Here is a 27,544-nt window from a genome sequence, read left to right as displayed (position 1 = left end):
AAACCAATTTTCATCAAATAAACGTTGAATTCCTCATAGAATTACATGCTCTTTCACATTTTATAAAAGGTTTCTCATTATCTCACCAAAAAATGTTAGAAACCTGAAATTAGGTCTCAACCATGACTGTACAATCCCTTTAAGTTACTCTCTTTTTCATTGTCTTTTCTTTACTACTATACCTGTGTGGTGTAGGGGTGTCATCACTGGAATTATTTTCTGTAAATTAAGGCAAGAACTGTGGCAAACCTGTTTCTCTTCTCTCATTTGCAGAAAATATATTATTCTACATTCGCCAGTTCTCCTGGGAACCTAACCTTCCTATGATAAGAATAATGAATTTCCGTCTTAATAGTCAAAACATGTACCAATATGCACATACAAACACACACACATACATACAAAGTGCACCCACACATGCCACGATGCCAAATTTCAAAGGGAAGAAGAGGCAATGGCAAATGTACGTTGTGGCTAATGACCTGAAATGACTTTATGAGAAGCAATTCCCTCTCATTAGAACTCGGGATATGAATGGTTTCCAATCAAATTTGGGGCTTGTTGTGACCACCGACAGTCTGGGACAGTCTATGACAAGTCTGGCTGACCGCTACCTAACGTACTCCCATCTCCCAGGACAATGACATAAAACTGCAAAAAGGCAAGAGTTAGGAGAACATGATGTTCAAATTATCCTGGTCTAATGAAACAATTAGTCTCATCCCCCAGTGGCTGAGCAAGATATCACTGTTTGGCTGGAACTAGTGGATGAATAAGTCATGGAATAAGGGTCAAGACATAGGTTGAATTCTACCCCATCTCAAATGATGAGCACAACAGCAAAACACTGGGGTTGCATGACACTGGGTCAGGGCTGCTGATCCCACTCGCAGACAGAGTTGTTTGCGAAAATGTGTCAATGTTGGCAGACAGGCACATCCACGTGGTCATTAACTACTTCCTCACAGGAGAGACTATCTTCAGGTTACCCCAGTCTACCACCATTACCCCATTTCACCACCATTCCTCCACCTCCCCCCCCCCCCCCCCATCCTCCCTCCCATCTGATGATGCTCCTGGATGAAATGGAAGTCTCTTGTCTTTTCATCATGTCCTAGGTGTTAATCATGTCAATGGTACTTGAGTTTAAAAATGGAACTAGAGTTCAATGGTTGCGTGAAAGCGTTGCGCTTTTTTCATCATAGGTACAACTCTCCATGAATATGGTGGTGGGGGTTTTTAATAACTGAAGTGCAGCCGAGGATAGTTGGTTAACCAAAAATTTATGAGCCAAGCAAAATTAACTCGACAAATCACGAAGAGGCTAAAGTTGGAAGGTATCAAGCTTGATGGCAGTGCTATTTAGGTATGACAAAACAAATACCACATTAAAGGGAAAGGGAGCTGTACTTCCCAAATATGAGACACACAGAACTCCATAAACTGTACAGAACTGCCTTGTATTTGTCCCCAAAATTAATTCATCAACACTGACAGTGGACAAAATTAAGAATCAATTTTAACCCACCTTCGTCCAGTTTTATGAAGTTGATTTCTATGGTAGGATGGCAGCCTGTGTGGCAAAGAAATTTATACTAATAATCGATTATATCTTTAGATAAAACGGGGCCTGAAATCCAAAATATCTGACAATGTAAACCAACCAGCCATTCAAGATGACTTTGATATGCAACGAAGGAACATACCATCAAAATCAAAAGCTCATGTGTACATATGCACACACACACAAACACACACAAAAATCTTTTAACTGTAGAAACAGAAGTGTTGACTATTGTTCTCTTGCACATTAGAATTAAAAGTCTACATTGCATTGGTGCTCTATCAAATTAATATTCCAATAATTTTAAAATGACATGAAGTCAAACAATAGTTTTCTCAGTTACAATATGTCACAAAAGAAGCAAATTCAATCCTCTCTTTCATTGCTAAAAGAAAAAGCAAACCCACGACAAATATCAAGAGGGCAAGGGGCATCCCAGGATAAGATAGCGTAAAAATCACTCCATACATGATATCAGGAAAGCATCCCTTCCCCTCTGGGTGGAAATTGAATGATGCACCCACACGCCAGCGATCATCAGATCAATAACGCAGTACGTGCACACAGTCGCCTCAAAAGCGCTGATGTGCACAAACACTCCCGCCTATTTTTCGACCGCCATTCTGACCTTGAGATTGAGACTGACCATTTCCATCAGAAAGCACAAGCGGCCTCCTCCGTCATACATTATGATAATATCATAAAATTTCGCCCCTCAGGTAATCTCTGATTCTACCATCACAAACCAAAATGTCTCTTGCGTGGCACATTGGCCATCATCACAACATACTTTGTAAGACTACTTTCACCTTACATAATAGTGTTAAAGATGGTAAATATAACACCTACACTTAATGGTACGCATCATCATTATTGATCATCACGAGGAATACAGGGAGATTGTAGAGAACAAGGAAGAGGAGGAGGAGGAGGAAGGAAGGAGAAAAAAGAGACAATTGAAAAAGAAGCAGATGAAGATAAAAGAAGACAAAAGGAGATGACAAAAAAGAATGTGGGGAAGAAGAAGAATCAGAAAGGTAAGAAGAAGCAGCAGCTAAGGAAGTGCAAAGTTTGACAACTCCTCCAGCTCCTCTCTGAGAGATAATAGAAAATCAAAATGACAATCACGATCCAAATTTTGATTTTTTTTGTCAACCATTCATACACAAGGAAAAATCACACTTCGCAGCAAGGAAAGAACGATCAGTGGCCAAATTGCGCATGCGCGAAACTTGCATGACCGAAGACTGATCCCGCGGTCCCAATAATGTGACGTTAACGCGCTACGAACGATGGGATTAAAAATACCGATTTCCGAGTCTCGATGGTGCTCACACACACGACGCTTGGCAAATAATTGCAATTATTCTGAAAAATCACACTAATAGTGCAAGTTGGATCGCGATGAGGATCAGGAAAATTAGTGAAATTTTTCTGTCCACACAGGAAAAAATTTCGAAATTTTGATCGCGATAAGAAAATCGATTTTTAAATCTCACTTTTCCCCTTGTGTGTGAACGGGCCTAATGTTATCGGATACAAGCATGATGCCTTTACATGAGCTTCTGATGCTAAGCCGACACATTACAGTTGCAAAGCTCTGACCCCTAAATTACCACCACTCCTACAAGATCAGTCACAAGGCTCAGCTAGTAGCAGGAAGTCTGGTCGGTAGTCAGACTCCCCGTCATCTTCGACAGTAAATACAGTGTCACGATCGCTATCACATGTGACAAAACCGAGGGAAAAGCGCCCTGCGCTCGAGGAAGAAATTACTGCCAGAAATTGCTGCCGCACTTCAGCAGCATTTCCCATGTTTTTTCTGTGGAAGATTATGCCAGCTTTCCACAGACATAATCTTTGTGCTGTCTGGCTATCTTATCATCACTTCCTAAACTGTAAAGTGCATTTGGAATCAGTTATATCAACCAGAGAGAGAGAGAGAGAAATATAAAAACATAGGAAGAGAGAGATAGAGATGAAAGATAGAAAGAGATAGAAGAGAGAGAAATATAAAAACATAGGAAGAGAGAGATAGAGATAAAAGATAGAAAGAGATAGAAGAGAGAGAAATATAAAAACATAGGAAGAGATAGAGATAAAAGATAGAAAGAGATAGAAGAGAGGAGAAATATAAAAACATAGGAAGAGATAGATAGAGATAAAAGATAGAAAGAGATAGAAGAGAGGAGAAATATAAAAACATAGGAAGAGAGAGATAGAGATAAAAGATAGAAAGAGATAGAAGAGAGAGAGAAATATAAAAACATAGGAAGAGATAGATAGAGATAAAAGATAGAAAGAGATAGAAGAGAGAGGAGAAATATAGAGAGATAAAAAGAAGAGAGAGGGGGAGGAGAAAGATTGGGACAGAGACAGAAAGAAAAAGGAAGAAAGCAACAGACAAAGAAGGAAAGGTAGAGACAAACAGACAAATAGAAAGGGGGGGGGGGGGGTGGTCAGGGGGAGAGGGAGATATATAATGAGTGAAACTTGTTCCTGTATGGCTAGCGGAGTGTCTTCATTTGCCACTCTCACCTTTGCCTCCCACTGTCAATGCTATGAGAAATGGAAGCCTGAACTTGAAATCTAAAATTTGAAATGCAGAAGCTGTAGATGATATGGTTGGATATAATAAAGAAATCTGCTGAAACATAGAGAGAGAGCACAATTCCACTCTGAAATTTCTGAAAAAGAGTGTGGCATTTGCGGGAAGAAGACTTCATATCTTACAGTCAAATGAGTTACGACAAAAAATGTTAACAGAATAAATCCCCAAAATGTGCAAATCAAGTAGCTCTAAAGGTGTTTTTTTTTTTTTTTTTTTTTTTAGGGAGGGGTTGAAAGTTATGTTGAACCAAGCTGGTAGGACATACAGAATGAATCTATTTCCCACAATCCAGTAAGAGAGGCCAGTTCAACGGGACACAAGAAGCGTTCCCATAAGGACATCGAAGGAGGTGATTCATTGCAGGGGCCTCGGCATTCTCACCACGCAATCTATTCTCAACCATTATTACTAATACGCATTTTGGCCCAGAGTTCTAGATTTTGCCATTGTCTGCAAACCAAATGGCACGCTACTGCATGTACAACTGCTTTTTGGATTACATTACATCAAAAGAAGTTCCCTTCACACACAAGCACACACACATATGCTCACATATGCACCAAACAAACAGTTTGCAGGAGTTCTTCTAGTATTCTCAGAGGCTGGGAAGCAGAAAAAATCAGAGGAAAAAGAAATAGGACAGCTTCCCCTTTTACTCATTTTTGTCATTTTCCCTGATTTTTAAATGATCCGCCACATTAGGCCTCCCTTGTAGTCACCGGTAAGGGAACCTCTGCCTTGGCTGAGAACCAAAGTGCTGTCTCGATCGGTAAAGCTTGTCACAAAGGGATTGTAGAAGGTCTAGCGCCTTCGGCTGCAGCTCATGAATGATGGGGAAGGTCTCCTGCATGTTTTATGTTTTCCCCGTCCCAACCCCAGCCTTCTCCTTGTTGTATTCCACATTCTGGTTGACAAAGAGCATTATGGAAATCGTACACATGGTAAAATTTTCAGGAGACGGTTAATAATCGTAGACGCAGGTACCGCAAAGATGTCGTAAGCATTTCGCCAGGACCCCTACTACTCTAAATGTAACAGCAAAACCAGACTTGTTCCTCTGTAAACATATTCCATGCTCAATGCACAGTAGAGACTGAGATCCTGGCTATGTTTTTCCATGGGGAATCAAAGTTGGAGCATTTGCCCAATCTACCACATTATGCACCGTATGTGAATGTCAACATGCCTTGTGAGTAGATCAAACCTCTGCAAGGCAAAATAATCTCAACAGCGATAACAGTGATGTTTCTTTTGTATCTTTTTATTTTTTCTTTAATTTTCTTGTGTCACTTTTACTCCAATAACCCTTCAAATTTTATAATAAAATTACACTTTCTACCGATGCAGGTAGCAAAATTTCACTTTATGTTATCATGGAATGGCAGATATCACTCAGCACTCCTAGAAATAACATTCATTTTGACTCCACTCTTAACTCTTAACCCCCCCCCCCCAAAAAAAAAAAAAAAAAAAAAAAAATCAATATGTGTGTTGGGCCTATATTGTGGATAGTGAGAACACTAATTGTATTTTCATGGCTAACACCATTTTGAGCACTGGTTAAAGATAAGAAAAACAGAGGTGGCCCTTAGCATCATCACTATACCTACTACTAGGGCAATTGATGTTGACTCCAGATTGCGATTTATAAAGGAACCTGTAGAATCAACAATCCATTTGGATAATTCTACTCTCAAATATTTGCAATACAGAACTAAGGCTCTTAACATGTTTAGTATGAAGGGGACAGTGGTATTGTCATACAAAGTGTATTAACTATTGATGGACACCAATACTGTGCATAGTGATTACCCTTGTAAAGTTCTTCTATAGGTAAGACGCCAACTCTACCAAACCCTTTACAACAGTGTGTGTGTACAATGTGTGTATGTATGTATGTATGTATGTATGTATGTATGTATGTATGTGTGTGTGTAAATGACAATGGCAATGGAGCACTTCACACTCCAAATGACATGAAATGACAGGTCTACTTACCACTCAGTACATGCATCTACCAGACCAAACATGACGAGAAACATGCCAGTTCCGAGTAGGCCACAAAATATGGTATTCAAAACTGACACCGGCTCTGAAACAGTCTCCCTCGACCACAGGTGGACGTGTGAAGAGTGATAGCCCAAGTGTCTACACACCTTTGCATACACAGGAATAGCATCACAAACCAAAATATATGTTAAATATACATTATATATCTTTTGGTGTGAGCTACATGTACCTAGCTCCGTGCATGGTGTCAGACGGAATTAGGGGCTAGGCTTGAAAATATGCCCATCCTCTTTCCCACTCTTCACTCCACGTATGAGTCACTGTACATATCTAACTCGGCGAGGCTCGGGACCCGACTCTTCACAATGGCTCCTACAGTCAGGGGTCCATGGAAAAATAGTTTGCAGGCCATAACCTCTGGCCATTCATGGTTCCTTTTGTGGTCGGGCCATCTCTCCCCGAACTCCTGGTACAAAACAGCTTTTTTAAATAGCGTGCTCAATGCAGACGTGGCCTGTAAAACCGTCCTACCATTCCTGAATACCTTGTCATGTGTGTCAGGAGAAAAAAATATATATAAGTTCCTGCTTTTCTTGCTTCTATGCACACATCTGATTCACTCCCGGTCCGGTTTATCATTGCTCCAACGACTTGTTGATAATGATAAAGAGCGGCCATATCCCACAAATATAAATGAGGGAAGGGAGAATAAAAAATGATGGAATGCATTTGTATTGTTGACTCTCTTCAAGCTGGAGGGGACTTATTCCACTGCATACCTGTCTCCTCTAAAGGTAGTAGACAAACATAAAAGGGATTTTTTTTTTCTTTCTCCTCTACGAAGTCAGGAGGGAGCTGGGTCATAACATTATATCTGAGAGAGTGGCAAAGAGTCAACTAGAGTTCAGACTTCCCTAAATCTTAAAAAAAAAAAAAAATCAAACAAGAAAATAACTGCATTAATCAATTGGAGATAGAGATTATAAGTCAGAGTTGCTTCTTATGCTTTAGATAGGATAGATAGCTGAACAGGCAAAATCAATGAACACTACTTCTGAGCACCTACTAATAAACTGCTTTCCTTTGTATACTAAAATGTCATACATACACACACACACACACACACACACACACACACACACACATAAACACCAATACACACAAGTGTAAGTGACTAAAAGTGTACCACAATGCTGCAATCACAGATAAAGTAACATATTGGTGGGGTTTGCTATTCATCACTGCAATGCCATTACTGCATATTTTGCCTTGGACAGTACTTCCTCATCAGACTCCTATCTGATGTCATTGTTACCAAGAACTCAGGATATGGTATACCACAAAGCAAACATTCATCCTTTCTTTTTCTATTTTTTTTTTTTTTTGGGGGGGGGGGGGTATGCGAGTACTTCTCACGTATGGTCAAAGATCCCAGAAAGTCACAATACAGAAAGGCACAAATCTAAGGACCCAGTATCTCCATGGGAACTGTGGGATACCTGATGCCTAATGCCCCTAATTCCTCGAAAAGGAGTGAACTGGGTCAGTTGTGGTAGAATCGATAAGCATGAAAAAAAAAAAAAACACACAAAAAAAAAAACGAAACAGCATTGAGATTATAGGACACGTAATCAGGGAAGAGAGGATTTGAAATGATACCCGTTTCTTGGTCCAAGCTTTGCCTGGGCTAATGGAGAGGATACCACAAGACGTGTTAGATATCAGGCCGCATTTTGTCAAGCAGGCCAACTCTTTGTACAAGAATTTATTGCATAAAAGGCAAAAAAATATCAACTCATTGTTGTACAAAGGAAAGGTTTCTTTTGATCTTCCTTTTCTTGAAGTACTAAACAGCCATGATAATTGGGAGAGGACAGTAGTCTGGTGATAGTTATGTATTCATAAGTAATACTTCTTCTGTAATTGGAAGTAACATTTCTTCATTTTATGTGACATTAATGGACTTCATACAAAATGTCATATCCTTGATAAAAATCTGGACAGATCAAGTAAAGTAACTTCCAGAGAGCAGCTTTGTATTAAATGCAAATGTACTGACTAAGCAGCCACCTTTAAATGACCATTAGGTAGTTCAACATGGTCATTTCTCTTTGGCAGACCTAGATTTTATAGAGGTCAAGGGGATAGATAAAAGTCCCCTTGGTCTGTATACAATATACAGCCTTATGAATTATAGGAGTATTGAGTCTGTCACATGTAGGACCTAACTTGTAAGTACGCCCTACTTTTTTTCAGTCAGACAAAAACAATTAATAACCTTTTAGCAGCAAGCTCCCCATGGCCGCCCCTCTAGAAAGTCACTGAACCGCCTTGACACGACAATCCTTGCACACTTGTGTGTATGTGTGTGTGTCTCTATGTGTGTGTGTGTGTGTGTGTACGTGTCTGCAGGGAGTGATATGTAAAATGTGAGTCAGTGCATGTTTACCCAGTTCATATCAGCCCTGCATCACCCTACTGTGCAATTTTTATCTACGTACACAAAATCAATTTATTAGAATTCACTCCTTCCTTCTCATGAGAAGCAATTGACATTGTAAAAAAAAAAAAAAAAAAAAAAAAAAAAATCGAGCTGATAAAGGGCCAGGGTAAATTTCACAGGGTCATATGCAAAAATCATAAAACCCCTTTCTGCTTGGTAATGGAAGAAAAGTTTTCTTTTTTTCTCCTTCATTTCCGTTCCTTGACATTTATATTTGGGCTGCTTCAACATGGAAGATCTTGAAACATGTACTTAAGAGAAATCATGTGGGAACAGCATATCTCTTTTGTGCAAAAAGAGGGTTTTTTCCTTCTTTATTTGAAGTCTTATTTGGCTGTATGTCACTTATCATCACTTTCCTGAAGGACCCATGGGCTGTTACTCTGACGCAATGCTTGTGACCTGGACTCACGAGATACCTGTGCCTGGACAGACGGGGGGGGGGGGGGGGGGGGGGGGGAATTTGCATACACATAAAATTTTGTATGGTTCCCTGTGCGCCGAGTCACGATGACTTCCAAATCCAGGCAAAAATGCTATTATTTTCAGCAGATTGGAGAGTTGGGGGGGGGGGGGGGGGAGGGGTGGAGGGGGGAGAACCTATCCAGAATGAGAATGAGCAGTCAAGTTCATCGAGGGGACACCGTACAGAGAGCTATATGAGCCTCTTATATTCTCCGCCCAGGATGATGACGAACAACCCACAAAAAATGAGAGAAGAAATACAAAGAATAGATGTTAAAGTAATGGTGTCACTCTTTGAAGAGCCAGACTAAAAGCTTGAAAAAGTTTGTCTTGTCGTAGGGCACCTGGGATATGAGAATACCACATCACAAATTTAACATCAAAAGTCCTTCCGAACTCCAGCACGAATACCACAAACTTCATAAGAAATGTCTTTTCCCTCTCTCTTTATCTACTATAAAAGTAGATATTTTCGTGTGACTAATTTTTCGCCCTTGGCCAGGCAAGAAGAGTTTCGCCTGTTTTTAATTATGCAGAATCAAGACATCAGTTACTGAGACATATGGCACGCAAAAATATTCGCATGCTTTTATTTTTGTGCTAGGTTCTGGTTGTGCGAAATGTGCGAAAATTTCAACATCGCGAACATTTCCACTTTTACAGCATTCATCCTTCCTCGGAATGATCATCAAAATGAGAACTTTAAGTCTTCCAACACCACAAGAGCCATTCCAGTTTTAACTGACTTAAAACCCAAGTAACATGGCTTTTGGTATCTGGGGAAAAGATTACGTCAGTGTTTCGTATTACAGCTTCAAATAAGCCAAGAGCTTCATCTCTGGGCAGTGGGAATAAACCTTGAGGTATTTCCAACTCCAAAGGAGCATCCTTTGCTAGTCGCCTCAAGAAAGAAAGAAGAGTTCTGGGATAAAAATCAAGCGATGCAACCATCTATGACCCTAATTTGAAGATTGTAATGTGAGAGGACATTGGAAACTTCAGCAAACCCATTTATTTGTCTCAGAGCTCTTACATGATGATGTTGCATCATATTATGAGGATAGTATTCAGGGTAAGGTAGGGGTATTTACAAATGTAGGGGGGAGGGTGAGGCCTCTCCAAGCCCAACTTCAAGCCAAACCTATTGTAAACTGATCCCATATGTGAGTGGAGACATTAATGTCGTGCGATGCGACAAAGACACAAGAGTCCAGGGAAGGAAAACAAAACAGATGACACACTATATCAAAATGCTACAGCAACTGTGACGTGTGTGGAGAATATATAGGGCCTACTCTAAATTACAAGAGTAGATATTCAAGAGAAACATTGCAAAGGGCATAGAAATCGATGCAGGACAATAAAGGGAGGAAACCTTTACCCATGCAGTTGGTTATAGATTGACATACAATAGAATGCAATTAATCCCTCCTATATGGCATCTACACAGTTGGCAAACATCCAATTGTGATGCGACTGCAGCTATACTACCTGGAGAGAGTTTTTGCTCACACGGTTTTGGTTCAATCTACTTCCTCCATAGGTTGGTCTGTGCCTATCCCATAACTCCTACAGGGTGGTAATTAGGACCGGTATAAAAAAAAAAAAAAAAAAATCAATGCTCTTAGCTACCACCTAATATATGGTTCAACCTGATCATTCCGACATTGCACCTTTCAGGGATGGTGGCAAACTGAGGCAATTGGTGACGTTTTCTGACTGACGCACGGGCGCGGGGATATATTGGGAAACGGTGTAGAATTAGGGGATCCATTTTTAGAAGGTGCATGAACAGCGGGGACCGTTGGATGACGGTGACGCAATCTTATGTGACATTTCCCACAAACTTTGCACATGCTCACTCAAAAATAAGGGGTGTATCCACCACAGTGGAAAAGCACAAGGACATTCTTATTTTAGAGCAATGTTCTCAGCTACACCCGAGTGCTGATTTTTATCTGAACCAAACTTTCAAGAAAAGTGACACTTAGAAAACTTTAACCTATCCACAAACCATCTCACATGACACTGAATAGTAGCCACAGCTCATGCAAAATTCAGATGTTGTGATTTCAATGATTGCAAATGACAGCATTCCTTTCGGAATATCTTTCTCTTGCAGAACACAGTCATTTTAAACATGTATGCTTGTTTGTCTGTATTTGTGTATGTTGAATGTATAAGGCCATATATGTGCTCTTGTAGGTGTGTGTTTGACAGGAACCACACACGCCTGTCTTTAATTCGAGGACAGGCAACAGGTAAGTTTTTGGCCAGGCAGTAGCTGAATAGATCAAGCTGTCTCATAGAAACACATTGGAAACAAACCAATATTGGTGAGAGCACAATAATAGTCTTGAAGCCTTCTGGAATATATCTTATCTACTACAACCTCATAGCTGAATTGTTTCTATACAAAATAAGACATAATCTACTATGAATATTATACTCTTGATATATTTTATAAGACTCAGGAATGTGAGAGTGTATAGGTACATATACACAAAATGCCTCCAAACGTTTATCATTCCAAAAAAAAAACAAACAAACTAAAACAGTATAAAAACAAACAAACAAACAAAATACCAACAAAGCTTACCATGGACGCATGCATGCTAATCGGAGAGCCCTTGGTCCCTGTACATGTCTTTGTAATGGGCCAAAGATCACGTAGTAGGAGTGTATTCGAAAGGCATCCACACTTATATAGGGGTACAGATTGGTTCACAGTGTGAATGGCATTGAATTAGATATGAAGTTAACCGAGTTCATGGTCTCTTGTAATATGTCCAACCTCAAATTTTACAATAAGATTGAATAAACATGAAAATAAACAAACAACATAGCCACAGAGGGACAGGGCTATATCACAAAGGCCTTTACAGGTCTACAATGCATATCTATGAATGTCCACTTCCTACGTATCAAAGGGAGCAGGGTATCCACTGGCTGGCTAACCCAGGTGGTGACAGGTACAAATACGCGCTAATTAATACCGGTAATCTGACCCCCAACCGCTGCAGAAGGAAGCAAAAACTGGGCTAAGTGCCAGACCACAAGTCCTGTTGTCTTTGACCATGATAGCACACTGACCACTCCTGATGACATCATCTTGATTAAAGGAAGTATACATTAAGAATATTAATGACCAGTACTAGTACTGGTATTCATTGCTTTATAGTACAAATGATAAAACCTTCCCATGGTGATTCTGTGCAATGAATAAAGTCTGCAAGAATGATAAATAAAAAGTCTGCAAGAATGCACATCATTACATATTCCTCACTCCTTTCTTAAAAAGCTGTTGCACTATCTTACTAGACATCAATTCAACAGAGGCAGCAATGAAATAACAAACCATCTTTAGTGGTTTTGCTTGAAGACACTCAGTATATGCCCTTTATAGATTATTCTTGAATCATAATTACAAGTAGTTTAATTTGAAAAACAAAAAACAAAAAACAAAAAAAACCTACAATGTTGTCTGATATTAAGATTGTTCGATACGATCTAGAATGGGAAGAATGCAGGTTTTACCAATATTTTTTCCTTTGCTACTTTGGCAATTCTGATGCAGCATATCCATGATAATGACACAGCTATGCCCAATGGACTACAAGTTGCATTAACCCAACAAACAAAGAACAGGAAATACCAGCTGACACTGATTTGGGCGAGTTCAACAGGTAGACCAACACATACCAAAGCAGCACGCAACCTAACGTAACCCACTGAAGAGAAGCCTTTCAAGGAGGAAAACACATTCTCCTAATGACAAGCGTCACATATCTCACATAACTGTCATCACTCATACTTTTCAATACTAGTATCAGTTTAGCATCATAAAAGTTATCATCACGGCTATTATTACCACAACTTCGCCAGAATCTGTGTCCTAACAGCAGCTCGCTCATCATTAATGTATCTTTATAACTAGAAACATTCTTCTCTATTCTTAGAGTATCTCCCAACAAGTGACAAATAGCAACCAATATTCAGTCCATTTTGCACCATACATGTAGTCACATGGTCATGATCAAAACCCTTAGACCCGGCTATATATACATGGTATTGTGCAAATGGAAAGGGATACTTCTACACCTACAATGTACAACATGCTATGGAACAAAATTGCATCACTGCCTGCTGTTGTTGGTTTTACAATTATAGGTCCTACTCAATGCAATTTTTGCATTTTGCAAAACAATGTCATCAAATAGCCATCAAAGAAATTGAATTTTTGCACTTTGAATCTTCTTACCAATCAGGGGCTATTCCGAGAGATAAATCCACAAATTCGGCAAAATTCTGGAAGAGAAAACTCCACACATCAGTGAGCACCCACATGCTACCCTTGACCTCTTCTGTTCACTGACCGCTAGACAGGCGGTCAGATAAGAACAGACATGAGTGCGATCACATTGATCTCGGGGACTGCTACGTGCAACAAATCACTGCTAGGCTGCAAGACGAAGAAGACGCTTTGTAGGGCAAGGGTGGATAAGGAGTTGTCTCCAGAAGCAACTACAAGGTGCCGAGGGGGGCTTGAAGGGGGCTAGGGTGGCCTAGCAACCTGACAAGGCGGGAAGGCTGCTGTGCCGAATTTTCTCTCTCGCCTGACAGCGGCACAGGTTTTGTTTGTAACTAATGCCGACTGATGTCACAGGATGAGAACAATTTGTGACTTAATTCAGGCCAAAGAGTAAGAGAGAGAGAGAGGGAGAGAGAGAGGGATAGAGGTGTATGAAGCAAGGGGAAGTTACCTCATAACAGAATGGTTCTGCCCCCACACTAGCTGCATAATTTCGCTCTGTGTGTGTGTGTGTGTGTGTGTGTGTGTGTGTGTTGTTTAGTCCTGTTAATCTGGCCATGACCTTCAAAATGAAGGTATACAGGCAGGTAGAAGTAAAGTCGACCTAGGTGCCTCTTGCAGTAGTGTACATGGGGGTGAGGTTGGGATGGTGGTGGGGGGGGGGGGGGGAACAATTGAAATTTCAGTGTACATGTATGTGAGGTGTTATTACTGCAAACATATCTTTTTCCTGATTCTGAAGCCAAATACAGCTGTACGTCACACTTTCAGCAATATCCATCACTTTCCAGTGAGCAAAAGAACAGAAGATGCGGGGATAGAGATGTGGATGAGAAAGAACCATTCCTCACAGGATGATGTGGACTGGGAGACATACGGAGCTTTCACACTTAGAATTCTTAAACTCTTAATACCAGACTGAGGAGGTACATGTACGGCCTGCTCTGATCTTGCGTTCACACCTAGTGCTAACATACGCATACATACACTCTTGCATGAAAGAGAAGTGGGATAAGAGTTCAAGTTGCATACGGTTTATTGCCAGATTATCCTCCAAACCGTCACAACAAACTTCACGTGCGTTCGAAAAATCACGCTTCTGCGTGCGATTCATTTGGCGACATTTCAAGGGACTTTTGGCACAGTTCGCCTCACAGCTTTTCACTACAATGTCACAAAGTTCCCACTGCCAGTGTGAAGGGCCCCTGAAGATAAAATTTATCCCTGCGTGGATTTACGCAGGAAGAAGAATCTCAAGTCACCGGAAAAATGCTATAAGGCATCGAGGATGTTGATCACTTCCCCGTGATTGAGTATTTGAGTTTGAGTTGTCACATCTCCATACAACGTATGCAAACAACCAGTCATTCCTCATGACACAAATTTGGTGTATGATTGAACTGATGTGACACTTGCAGTGTGTGTTTTAGCCTTGACGTAGGTAGAAGCGAGAGCATTGCATCCCTCCTTGGTAAACCCTTAACCCTTTACATACATGCTAAATTCAGCGGTTCACATACAATCACAAGTCTCTTCAAATGGACCCATCTTTTACAACAAAGTTACACGCATACTGTTTATAGCAAAGCATCTTCATCTCACAGTGAACTTATGAGAGGAATTTCATGCTTCGGACGATGTCATCACTTGTTATTATTTTTTATATTAAGCATTTCAAAATTTCAGCTTTATTACAACAGAGATTCATATTGGCAGAAGCTGTGCAGCTTTTGCTGAACACACAATGTACTCTGCATGATTATATACATAAGAACTACGAGGAACAAAAAATTCTGCCCTCTGTAACAGAAAATAGAATCGGGGTGGGGGGGGGGGAGCATGTTTGAAAGTTTGACAGTACTCAAACAATCATAATGACATCATGATGAGTATTTCCCTGCCTACGACTGTGTGGGCTGCCCAAATATTCTCAACGGGCATCTTTCACAAAACTGCCACAATCATGTGACTGTGCTACGTTTCCTCCACAGAAGTCCCACATTGCTTTTCAGCTCACGATAACAGAAACATGATTTTATTTTGCAGGAATACAGCTAGTGCATGAGAAAGAACAAATTCTCCTGTCTTGTCAGATGAAGTCATGTCCTTGACATATCTTGGGCAACATCCTGAAAAATGAAAAAAAAAAATCCTCCTGGGGGATGAGTGGAAGTCACAACATTTCAAAAGCACAGATAACAACTAAAGGAGCAGAAGGCATACAAATTTAAAGTCATGTGACCAAGATGACGGTCTTGAGATGCCCCTTAGGATGCTACACTAAGATGACTCATAGCTCTTTCTTCATGCCATCTATTTTGCTCAAATGTTCCCTCATCTGCTACTAGTTTTTCCACTACCTCATTTCAAAATAACTGTTTGGAACTTTCTAAAGTGGTAAGTGAAGACATGACACAGACAGAAAATGAGATTTCATTTGTCACATCTGAATCATTGTTTTCAAACATTCAAAGTATATAACAAGTTTTCTTCTGCACAAAGAAAAAATTGATTGTTTCACATCATATAAATGTTCTCTCTTGCACAGCTGTACCCTGTGAGTTTTTTGTTTTGTTTTTTGAATAATGCTAATATCAATCATTCAAATTTTGTTGGAATTTGGTCTATAAGGGCATAGACTGATTCTTGTCCAATTACAAATCATGTGAATAAACCAAACCAAATAAGGGTAACAAATTTTGCTGAAGACCTTGTTCACTGATTTCTCAAGAATTAAATGTGGGGCTGCAACTTTCTTCCAGAAGTAACCTACCTTGATGCCAGAAATCAATCACTGATACATTATTGCATGGGTCTCAGTGCAGTTTGCGTGACAAAAGCCTTCTCAATTATCGTATCGCATGCTGTGTGTCATTGTACGACTTAATGTAAAAGTAAAGCTTGCCAATCTTTTTCTGTTTATTCAATGGTGCTGTTTGCAGTATCTGTACATGATCTTTGACAACAGGGAACAGAAAATCACAATGCAATGAAACAGCTGAGCGCTGTTAGTATTTTTTTTTTTAAATAGACTCCTCAAGTGACTGTCTCTGCCAAGGGCTGCAAACATTTCATGTTTCAAACTGTCGAGATTAATATCTCTGATTTGCTCTAGAAGTGGCTCCCTCCTGTGTAACATTAGAACAGGAAGTTTTTTATTTTCCTGCTTTTGGACTAACTTCCTGTCAAATTCAGGTGACATACATGTGTGCGTCATGATGAAAAAAACAAAATTAATTCTGCTGTCGGGTACACACTCCCCATGAATCTGGGAAAACAGGATTTATCAACACATTAACTCGAGGACGCTTAATACCACAATTTGTCACACCAAACCAAATATGTTTGAATAGTTACTCATTTTCACAATCAGACTTATATACACCAAATTAACTAAATTATATCTACGGTAATCTGATTAAGGGGTATAATTTGAAAAGTTATGTTGACATAAGAGGTGCGACATTGTGACAGACAAATGTGGTAAATATTTCCCATTCTTTTACATTCACTTGATTATGAATGTCTGAGTTTTAATAGTACATTTGTAACGGATGGTCCAAACATTCAAAATTGAATTTTAAAGGACATTTTTTAACATCTATTTTTTATTTTTATTACCTAATTGTAACCTACTGTGAGAATGTGAGACTTAAAGAAATCATCCAATCATCATTGCACTGTCCTGCAATAATACCAAATAGTCCTACTTTTTAATGCAGAGGGGTCTTTGAGCCGCTTTGACCTTAGTCAGTCACTTTACCACGGCTAGACAAAATTTATGTGATGTAGGTTACTGATTTCATTTTTCTCTGTGCTTATGGGAACTTGGTATACCCTTCATCATGTCTATGGGGAATTACAATTATGTAAGGGGGGGGGGAGGGGAAGGTTATCTATGTTGACAGAAAAAAAAAATTTAAACTGAATTCTTTCCTCTTGCCATACATGTATGAAATACTATATACGCTAAATATTTCGCGAGATTTTTGTTTTCACGAATTTCACAAGTCGGGTGCTGTTCGCGACTTTAAAAACACACATAAATATCAACTCTGATCCTGACATGAATGTGATGTGATGTGCATGTGTACATTCTCTGTTAAGTCCTGTACTCCACAATAACAAATTTAACCACTCATGAAATTCTCAGGAAGTCCCATTTCACAAAAAATTAGACTCACTATAAAACATATGGCATATACAGAAGAAGGGTGAGAGCTGGTGTGGATGGTTCTTTTGTTGTGCTTTCGGAACTTAGAGTCACCCTTTGCTGTGGGGGAAGAGTGCATCATAGAAAGTCTTGATTGGTTTGCATCATAAAGGCCATTTTGATAAGGTTCAGGGCCCTGTTTTATGAAGAGTTATAATGGATTATATAATTGATTTCTATCATAAGTCTATGGCAGCCTGTGTGGTAAGGTAATTCATAATCGATTACATCTTTTGATAAAACGGGGCCCAGGTTCTGGAACCGAGGTGCCATTTGAACAGTGTCACAATACTCAAGGTTACTCAACTCTGCTATTTGGCAGCCATTTTGAAACTACATATCAGCATACAACTGTACACCATTACTCTTGAAGCTTCTGTCTTGAAAATCACTGGGCCAGCAAACACTGGTAATGTGTATTAATGAATATGCTCACTCTGCTATATCCGTATATTCTGTATCATTTTTCTGCCCTCTGATTTTGCCTTTCCTCCACAGTTTATTTGTTTGTTTGTTTTTTGGCATACCTATCACTGTCATTGGATGCAGTCATGCATAGTCTACTAAAGAGCTCTTCTCTAGTAAAGAGCATTGGTGCAAGTACCCTTGGTAAACAACAACAAGGTTTTTATCAGTGGGTGTGTGTGTATGTGTATCAATGTATTATCATATTATGTAATTTCACTGGTGTGTTCTGTATTCTAATGAAGTACAGTGTATTATCTCTTAACTGTAGGGTACATAACAATATATCTTCAGTAAATAATTAGGTTCTAAAATATCTACATTTACACACAAATATTTTCTCTATTTTTCATTACCTGTTCATATCTCAATACAAAAGAGTAACTGCAACTGATTGTACATTTGTCCAACACAGTCAACTGCTGATATTGAATGCACTACCCCTTGTTTTTCTCTGTTTTTTTAATCAAAAGTGATTCCTTCTAATCATTTTAATACATAATCTATGCATCAGTCAGACTATCAAAAGCTAATTCTTTGCCATACATGAGTGCATTTCAACAAAACCCTAGGTTGGGGAAAACCAAAATTAAGAAGGTCTGGAAATCAATAGGCAGTTTTCATAACATATTCAAGTTATATGCATACCTTTTAAACAGAGGTTGTTCTTGACAACCTGAAAGCTTGTTCGAGGCTTGTCCGACATAGCAACAAGCATTATATGCAAATTGGATTCCAGCAATTGAATGTCATTTTTCAAGAAGAGCAGGTTAATGAAATAGCTCATCTCCATGTTCCCAGGAATGAAACATCCATAAATTTGAATACTTGATTACAAAAAAAAATGGCCTATTCGGTCAGAATTTTGCAATTCACCACATAGCCATTGAAATTATGACACAAAAATTGAATCCTCCCATGTATGTATCAGTGTATCAATGTATGCTCCCAATGGTTAAGATGAGTCACTGATAGGTTAATCACCAACAGAAATATACACTGTATGGTATGTGATGTAATTACAAAAATTTTACACCTTTTCTTCATGCTTCAATGCATATGGATATGACAAGACAAGCCACTTTATCAACAAACTGAAATACCACTCTATGCTCTGAATTTAAGAAATACAGAAAATTGCTTTAACACTACATTTCATGTCTCAAGATTTTAAATAATGAAAACTGCCACAATTCTGCCTCTAATCCAATTCATTAACATCAACATGGATGTGATGTGCCATTCACTGCTACAGTTAGAGGGATCGTGTTGGGCAGAGCACAATCGACCCACAGTGGTTTCCTGATCTCCTAAAATTGTACTTATACCGTTACCACCACGATTTCTGAAGGTTAGCCACTAATATTATGTGTGCACAGCAACATCACACTGTTATTATGAGCGACAATGAATGGCGTGCAATGTATATCTATTTTGAATAACTTTTTTTAATCATAAAGTTTATACAAACACCAAAATCATCTGATCATAGTCCTATGAAGACCTAATTGTTCTTTGAAGTCATGATTGTCAATTCTACAATTTCCTAATCATTATTTGACATCCATCCCCTTCCATTCTTTCTGCAATGCCACAGAACTCTCAGGCAGGCTTTCTAGTTATAAGAGTCAACATTTGTTGTTACAAAGTGTGTGATACTAGTACTTGACTATTTCAGTGTGCTGGTCTATTGGCCCTTCCTCATCAGCAAATTTCAATATATTCATAAAGGCAGTTACAGTCAAGGATCTATGAGAGCTCATAAGAGAGGAGATAGTGCCCTTTGAACAGATACGAAGATAGGACGACCCAACACTTAATATTTTGTTACACATTAACCTGGTGGTAGTTACTTGAGAAGATGCATGTAATTCATCACACACCCACACACATTAATATCTCACACTTGAGGGATGATAGACAGACAACCAGACAGACAGACACACATAAAAAGAATACACACCCATACACTAAGTTATAGCCAACTACAGTGACTATTACATAGATTGACATCAGGCAGCTGAAGCTATTGGGGAGAAGACCACAGTCTGCTCACCATTTAACAGGCCTCGAATTAACCGACGACCACCGACGGCCATGGCCGTCGGTGCCCCTCTCGTTGGCCGCAATGCCTTTTTTTTCGTTGATCAAAGTTACGGCCAAAAAAAATGTGCCCTTTTTCTTGTGATCGTGGTGCCCTTTTAGAATGAAAGTTATTATTTATGACGTATAATATGCCCTTTCTCAAAGTCTACACTTTAATAAGCTTGAACAACTTTCCTGATCTCAAATATCATACCTTCAGTTCACTCGTGTCCCAATATATCCGATTCAAACTCAAAGTATCTTTCCGAGATACGAGACGACGTGTAGAAGTCTACGTACATGTACGCCTGACCGGCTTTTACCGTCCCGACTCAATACATCGTATTGCGTATGGCCTACTGCCTAAAGTCGTCTGCTGCGGAGAGATCTTATGCGTGTATGCGCTGCTGGAGTGTAGCAGCACGGTCGATAGCATACAGCTCTATGGGGCATTCACATCACGTATAAACACCCAACATGCCCTTTCCAATGTGGCCTTGGTGCCCCTCTGACTGACCTAAGTGCCCTGGCCTCTTGGAAAAAGTGCCCTTTTCTAAATGGCCTTGCCCCTCCAAAATCCTATTTCGAGGCCTGATTTAAGTTTGGCACGAGTGAAGACAATCATTCTAATTAATCCTTCTACGATCAATTAAACAAAGGGGGCACATGTCCCGCAAATGAAACGCTGATGGCAATTGGTCAGGTTGTTTTTTTTTCAGAATGAAAATATTAAAAGACAGACCAATTACACGAACTACACTTTTTTTTTCTTACCATATCACATCGCTGCTGAAGAGGGTGTGAAAGTGGAAACGAATGTACGACCGTCTCGGAAGAATCGGCGAGGATTCTGGGGAGGCTTCAGGGGTGCTTGTGGGCACGTTCAACTTGTTTTTGTTCTGCTTCATGTTCTCGCTTCAATACGTCCAACATCCAGCGTGAAGAATATTCAAGTACAAGTTTACAGCCTGTTTGTCTCTCTAGCCAGCAACAGGCTCATTTGTAAATCCAAATTATTCCACTTGGATAGTTGATAGAATGTTGCCAAAAGATACAAAGAAAAAGAATAGAAAAGAAAGAAACGGCTGGCGACAATGTTCTCGCGAGGGGATTTCACAAGTGATCTCAGAAAATCGATGACCGCGCTATACAATGTGCACAGTGTCCCATTTTCTACGCCAGACAATCAGGCAGCTGCTTTCACATACAGTGAATACTTTGTGAAATCCGTTCACCTCCTCACCCACACAATAAACACTAATGTAACACACTTCTGATATTAGCAACCTTTGCTCAAACACCGTTGTTCCCCGCAGTGAAGTAAGGAGGGCAAGGGGGGGGGGGGGGGGGAAAGGGGACCAAGTCAGAGGAAACCAGAAAAAGAAAAGAAAAAAAAAATGCCACTTGAAGTTCAAAGACTGCCTTCGTGATCCACACACCAATTAGACTGAGGAGGAAGCGATAAATCTTGTGGGCTAATTGCTAGAAACTGTTGCGATGACATCACGTCGCCATACAGTGTATTCCGCCTACCTGCATTATTCTGATAAAAGCAGATGAACAAGGATATCGGATTTTGCGGTTCTGCGTGACAGCCAACACACCCTCTGCTGAGGTAGGCCTGTGCCTGGTGTGATGTTTAACTCAAAAAGTTCACTGGTCATCCGACACTCTGTTGCTGAGCAGCTTAGCTCTTACACTTTTGTTGTTGTTGTTCTTGAAAATAATTCACCTGAACAATACACTGGCTTTGTACAAAATCCTGTGAAATTTCAAACAAACTTTCCCATCAAAAAGGATTTCCTTGACAATTTCAAAGCTTGTATGTCCTTGGTTTTCCTGCCTGTTTGCTTCTTACAGCTTATCTGCTAAAGATGTTGAATGTCGTGGGTATTCTGCCTGGGCAATGCAATTGTTCCTGACGCATTTACTCCAGCAGATTACACCAGTGGCATTGACTCAAGTGCACAAGGTCCACATGAGCACATAGGACACTGGAGCATGCATACACAAGCTCATACAAAAAGCATGTGCAGTGTCCAAACTTGGTGATATACCATGGATGTTCAGCGAAGGTCCCCCTCCTCTTCAATGGTGCGCAAAATGCCACAAAATTGGTCCAGCCTGCGACTGCAATATCTATATTATCCGTTCGAACCTCGCTTTGAAATGAAACACTGTGGCGTCTACAACACTCTGGGATCACATTTAAACTTCAGAGAGCTGTCTAATCTATGCCGAGCTCACTTTTTTTATGGTGCTACAGGCAATAGCTGGGCTTCGCTATTGTTTACCAGTGGTAAATATGCACAGAATGCTGGGCTCCTGGTTCCGTTGTTGATTGCATGGGACCTTTGACAAGCCCTGGAATGTCACAGGTGTGAATGTAAAACAGGCGATAGAGTATCTTTCACTCAAGCGTCAGTCCATATCAGCCAACAGACAACGCTGGAATTTCAATAGACAGGTTCGGCTACTGTTGCACCGCTTTCGCACCTAACAACACAAAAATCTCTAATTGTTGTAAGTTGCGGGCATACAAGATGTCAGCCTACTGCTACATCTGGGAAAAAAAGATACAGTTTCTTGTGTGTGAGATATCTTCAGCAGTAAATCCTCTTACACTTGGTCCATAACAGTGACAGCTCAGAAATGGCAACCTCCAGATCCATTGAGACAAAGATCCACTGAGAATATAAATTAATTCTCTGATTTTAGCACATCCTATCAGTAGTCCTACTAGGTACCTACAACCAGGTCCCATTTGCTGCAGCGATATAACAGGAACTGTGCAACATGGTGTGGTAGAAGTGAACAGGAAAAACCAGGCCAAATCTGAGCCCTTAGAACCAGTGAGGTGGTTCCGGATTCCAATATCCGCCCATTATGTAGAAGAAATTAAGAATTCACACAGAGCTAAGCGCCCCAGTGAGTTTTTATGGATGGCAAGGTACACAGCACAGTTCAGAGGGGTACCTCAAGGGGCGTATACACAAATGGCAAAAACTACACCAGACACAAGCTGCCTTCTTGACCCACAAATAAATCAGATCAAAGCATTTCACAGCTGATCACATCTGGACAAGGTAAACATGGGGTAAACACATCCTCCCCCCAAATCACATGAAATCAAGTGATGTAAAACAGGCACATGCATACCCATGTATTTATAACAGCTTTGTTAACTCATGCAATACAGAGTATGCTGGCTACGGACTGCAGAATGGACTACATTCATAGAGTTCACAGGAACTCACAGATGTATGGGATTTCCTGTTTATATGAGAGTCATTAGGGACTACTGGTGCGGTAGCTGTCACCACGAGCCATTAAACTTCTTGGCCTGTCCCACATTAATTAAATCAAATTGCCTGCAGGGAGGCCAGACAGTACATATCTCTGAAGTTATGTTCACACAATGTTTGTACACGTAATCTTAAAAGTTTCATACTTCAGTGATTGGGTCGTAGCTTTAAACTACATTGCGCGTCCACTTGACACTTCAATGATTAAACTACAGAACTCAAGGAAATACATATAAATATGCAGTGCCAGCAAAAAAAAAAAACGATAATGTGCAATGATACAGTAGTGTACAACACACACTGGAAGATGACCCAAAAGCTAAGGAGGAATAGGATTCATGGAGAGGTCACACTAATCTTCAAGTTTGTTGATTATCGTGTCCATACAATGTTTAACTAGGAGTACAGGACCCCCCATCACTTCTGGATAGAGCATAAAAACCCAACTCTAAGAAATCTTGTAACTCTATTTATCAACTAATCTTTATGATTGCTAACTTTTGAGTGCATCTACATGGGGCGAAACTACGAACTAATCATCGAAGTTTGAAACTTCAAGCTTATCTTTATTGAGATTAGGAACAATGTGTGAACGTAACCTAAGATACTTTCCATCATCGCCCAGGGTAAATTGACAAATGAGACACCAACATGAGAAATTGATGACAGCATTGTCACAAAAGTTCGTTGGAGGCTTGCTATATCAGTTCAGTATGTTGGTGAGCCGACAATGTTATTTCAATATCAAAGTAACAGAGTGGGGCATCGTACATTCTAAACTGAACATGCTCTTCAATGATGCATGGAACAAATTCAACAAATCTACCCGATTCCCCTGGAATGTTACTGAAGATTTACATTGTTTTTGTTGGAGGGTGGCTGTTTCAGGAGAACTCTGGCTCCATTCCACAAAAAGCAGCTGGGAAATAGATGTGTTCTACTGCAATTACACCCCACTACCACAGTATAAAGGAAATGTTCAATCCCAGGATTATACATAATGTCCTCATGATATCAAACATAGTAGTACATACGCTATGTTTGTACTCTAAATATATGTTAGTATAATCAATGCAAAAAAAAAAGGCACACAGAAATAACTAAAATGCTGGATGCAAGGGGATGGGGTAGAGGGGGGGGGGGGGGGGAGAAAAACGGGTGTGGCTACTTGTGGGGGTAATTAGGGAGGATCCCTAATTTTCCTTCCCTTTCCATAGCAACTGCTGTCATGAGACAGCCCGTATAGACGGGAGGAGGATATATGAAAGCTGCTGCGCTGACAATCAATCAGGAAGATCTGTTCAAGGCGCAGATGCTGATCCGCGGCAGAGCCCTCTGCCGGAGCTCTTGGTTTGTGGGGGTCAAGTGATCGTCACTCATCGCTCGCTCCCCTTCCTCGTGGCTGGCTGAGCGAGGGCAGCGCTCTGTCTCTCCTCCTTGTCATCGTCAGAAGTCTTGGCAGGAAACAGGGCGCGATGTGTTGGCAAACCAGTGAGTGATGGTGGTGTGAAGGGGAATGGGACAGGAGGGGAAATCAAGTTACGCGGATGGGGGAGGGCGGAGGAGGGGGTATTCTTGGAATTAAAAAGAGACCACAATGCCCATTGTCTTTTGGAGTAACCAAAAGAGGCAGGAGGCACATTTTCTCCGACCCTCTCATTGTAGATCCTTATGTGGTCATTGCGTTGTATGACCACTTTTTTCTATACAAAAAAACATTTACAGAAAGACATGTGTGTAGCAAGAAAAAAAAAAATATGGAGCAAGAGCAATCGAGGTTGAAAATAATTTGTCTTGAACAAGCTTCATCATTGCACAATCAGCACTGAACCTGGTATGTTCAATCAGGATGAATGATGACTTCTTGTACATATTTTTTTCTTGGTAAGTGTCGGCTCAAAAAAGAAGTCATTAGGTACATTTTGGATGCACATATGTCCAAATCTTATTTTACTTGAAGAGCATGAGATGATAGACCCTAGTTCATGACAGCAGAGAGTTCAAGACTAGCAGCTTCTAAAAATGCATAATTCATACAAATATGCCGGGGGGGGGGGGGGGGAGGTGGGGTGGGGGGAGGGGGAGAGGAGCAAAAAATGGCTGCTACGATGAATGATGAGAATATCACCTGGTTAACCCTTCTGGCGGCACTAGGCCCAAAGACCGTACAACCATCCGCATCTTTGTCCCTCCTCCCAAGAAGCAGCTTGCTATGCTGTGGCTCCTAGGTATCAAGGAGGTGGCACTGCTTGAAGAGCTAACGAGAGATGCCTAGCCTTGTGATGCTTCAGGGGTATGAGACACGAAAAATTTACTCTGCTGTTTGCATCATACAGGCTTGTCTAGAGTGCCAAGCTCTCTGTAAACTGGACCTCAACAATACTATGTGAGCTTTTGTCATCACTGGCGGTAGGGATTTTCACTCTGTACACAGAATGTGAGCACAGATAACACATATTACAATCTCCTGAATTATTACTCTCATGAAATCACTCCTCCCTGCCCTGCTGCAACTGTTGGGATGTCAAAGCTTTATTACCATATGCGTATATATGTTTGTAATATATATATATATTTCCATAACCTTGAGAGGGATATTATTACCACAACAAATTACTTGATTATGAACATTAACTCTAATGATATGGTCCCCTAATTATGTTCTTGATGTGTCACGGCATGCCTTAAGACTGCCTTTCACCTTCAATTGAAGCTAGACAAATATTTGAAAAAAAAATGATATCTCCTTCGATAAATCCATCATAATTCAAAACTGGTATTTCATACAAATCCACACTACTAGTATGTGACACAATGTTTATGTTTCTTTGTCTCTCTCCAAACATATTAGCAAGAGGATCACAACCAACATGTTAAATGTCACGTCAGTCTGGAGGTACGAGACTAGCCTGATTACGAAAGGCTCATGGAATAGTCATCGTAATTCTGCCCAACACACAGATGTGTGTGCCGCGCGGCTTCAAAACTGGTGTGGAAAATTAATAGCGCAAATTAGCTCGGAGGGAACAGACAAAGCTTATAGCCCCGCTAACACATGTACTGTTTAGAGGTCACCTAAAAACCTGTGTAACCCATTTCACACCAACAAGCCTTTTTCAGTATCTCAGTTTCACGTATCACACATTTACACTCTATCGGTCCAAATTCAGATATGCATGATATCATACGTAAGATCAAATCTGCACTGCGGACCACAGAGAGGGATTGTGAAACTGTTTACAATAATGTAAACATTGACTTTTTGTATAGGCAACTTACATGATATTCGTCCTCACACTCCTATGCTGTCACACGATAATTTTCATTGAAACGATATATTACATGCCTTTCACAAGGTTTTTAGGAGGACACAAAATAATCACAAATGGTTTTAAGTCAGATTTCGTTACATGTACTGAACAATGTATATGGACATACGATTTTTGGCCCAGTATCATATTCTCTCAAATCTACTGCTTGCTGTAACCTATCATTCATACACTAGCCATGCCTCTGTAATCTTTTTAGAGTGACATGCCCTACTTAACTAACATCGATGTTAGGAGCGATGACTGAAAATTTAGATGAACATACAACCTCATTTGCTGGGGGGGGGGGGGAGGAGGGGGCACATCCATAAAATCTACCACTTGCACACAAACAAACACCAACATAAAAACTTGACACCACTCACGCAAAATAATTCTGTCCACTTGGTGTGGCACGACATTCCCTTTCCACGCAATTAATGACGTAGGGGAGGAACATGTGTCGCTCCAAAACACCGACAAACACACAGAGAGTGACGTCATTTCTCTTACCAACGGTTAGTCACCCTATCGATGGACAGCTACGAACAAGAGAGGATAACTCACCACTCTCTTGACACGCAAACTCTCGGTCTGCAATTGGACGTACTCAAGGGGGAAGGCAGACTATCCCTATACCTTCACGGCGTCCACAGCTGATGGGATCTTGTGAATGTGCGTCATCGGTCCAACGCAACAGACG

At 40.3% G+C, this 27,544-nt stretch overlaps 1 protein-coding gene across 2 annotated transcripts in view; it reads right to left on the bottom strand.

Moving 5' to 3' along the window:
- The window catches only part of LOC140246236 (uncharacterized), a 263,015-nt gene that overhangs the window by 40,776 nt on the left and 194,695 nt on the right, over positions 1-27,544 (bottom strand). The window contains exon 1 of one of the 2 annotated variants that reach the window (XM_072325693.1): positions 21,003-21,548. The exons of the other annotated variant lie outside the window; for it this stretch is intronic. Within the exon in view, the coding sequence (XP_072181794.1) occupies positions 21,003-21,136 (134 nt within the window). The 5' untranslated portion in view covers positions 21,137-21,548. Of the gene's footprint in view, positions 1-21,002; positions 21,549-27,544 lie in introns of those variants that run through there. 2 annotated transcript variants of the gene reach the window in all.

The sequence above is a fragment of the Diadema setosum genome, chromosome 2 (assembly GCF_964275005.1).
Source record: "Diadema setosum chromosome 2, eeDiaSeto1, whole genome shotgun sequence".
NCBI classification, from domain to species: Eukaryota; Metazoa; Echinodermata; class Echinoidea; order Diadematoida; family Diadematidae; genus Diadema; species Diadema setosum.
The sequence above is the reverse complement of the archived record's forward strand: the minus strand, read 5'-3'. Positions and strand labels throughout refer to the sequence as shown.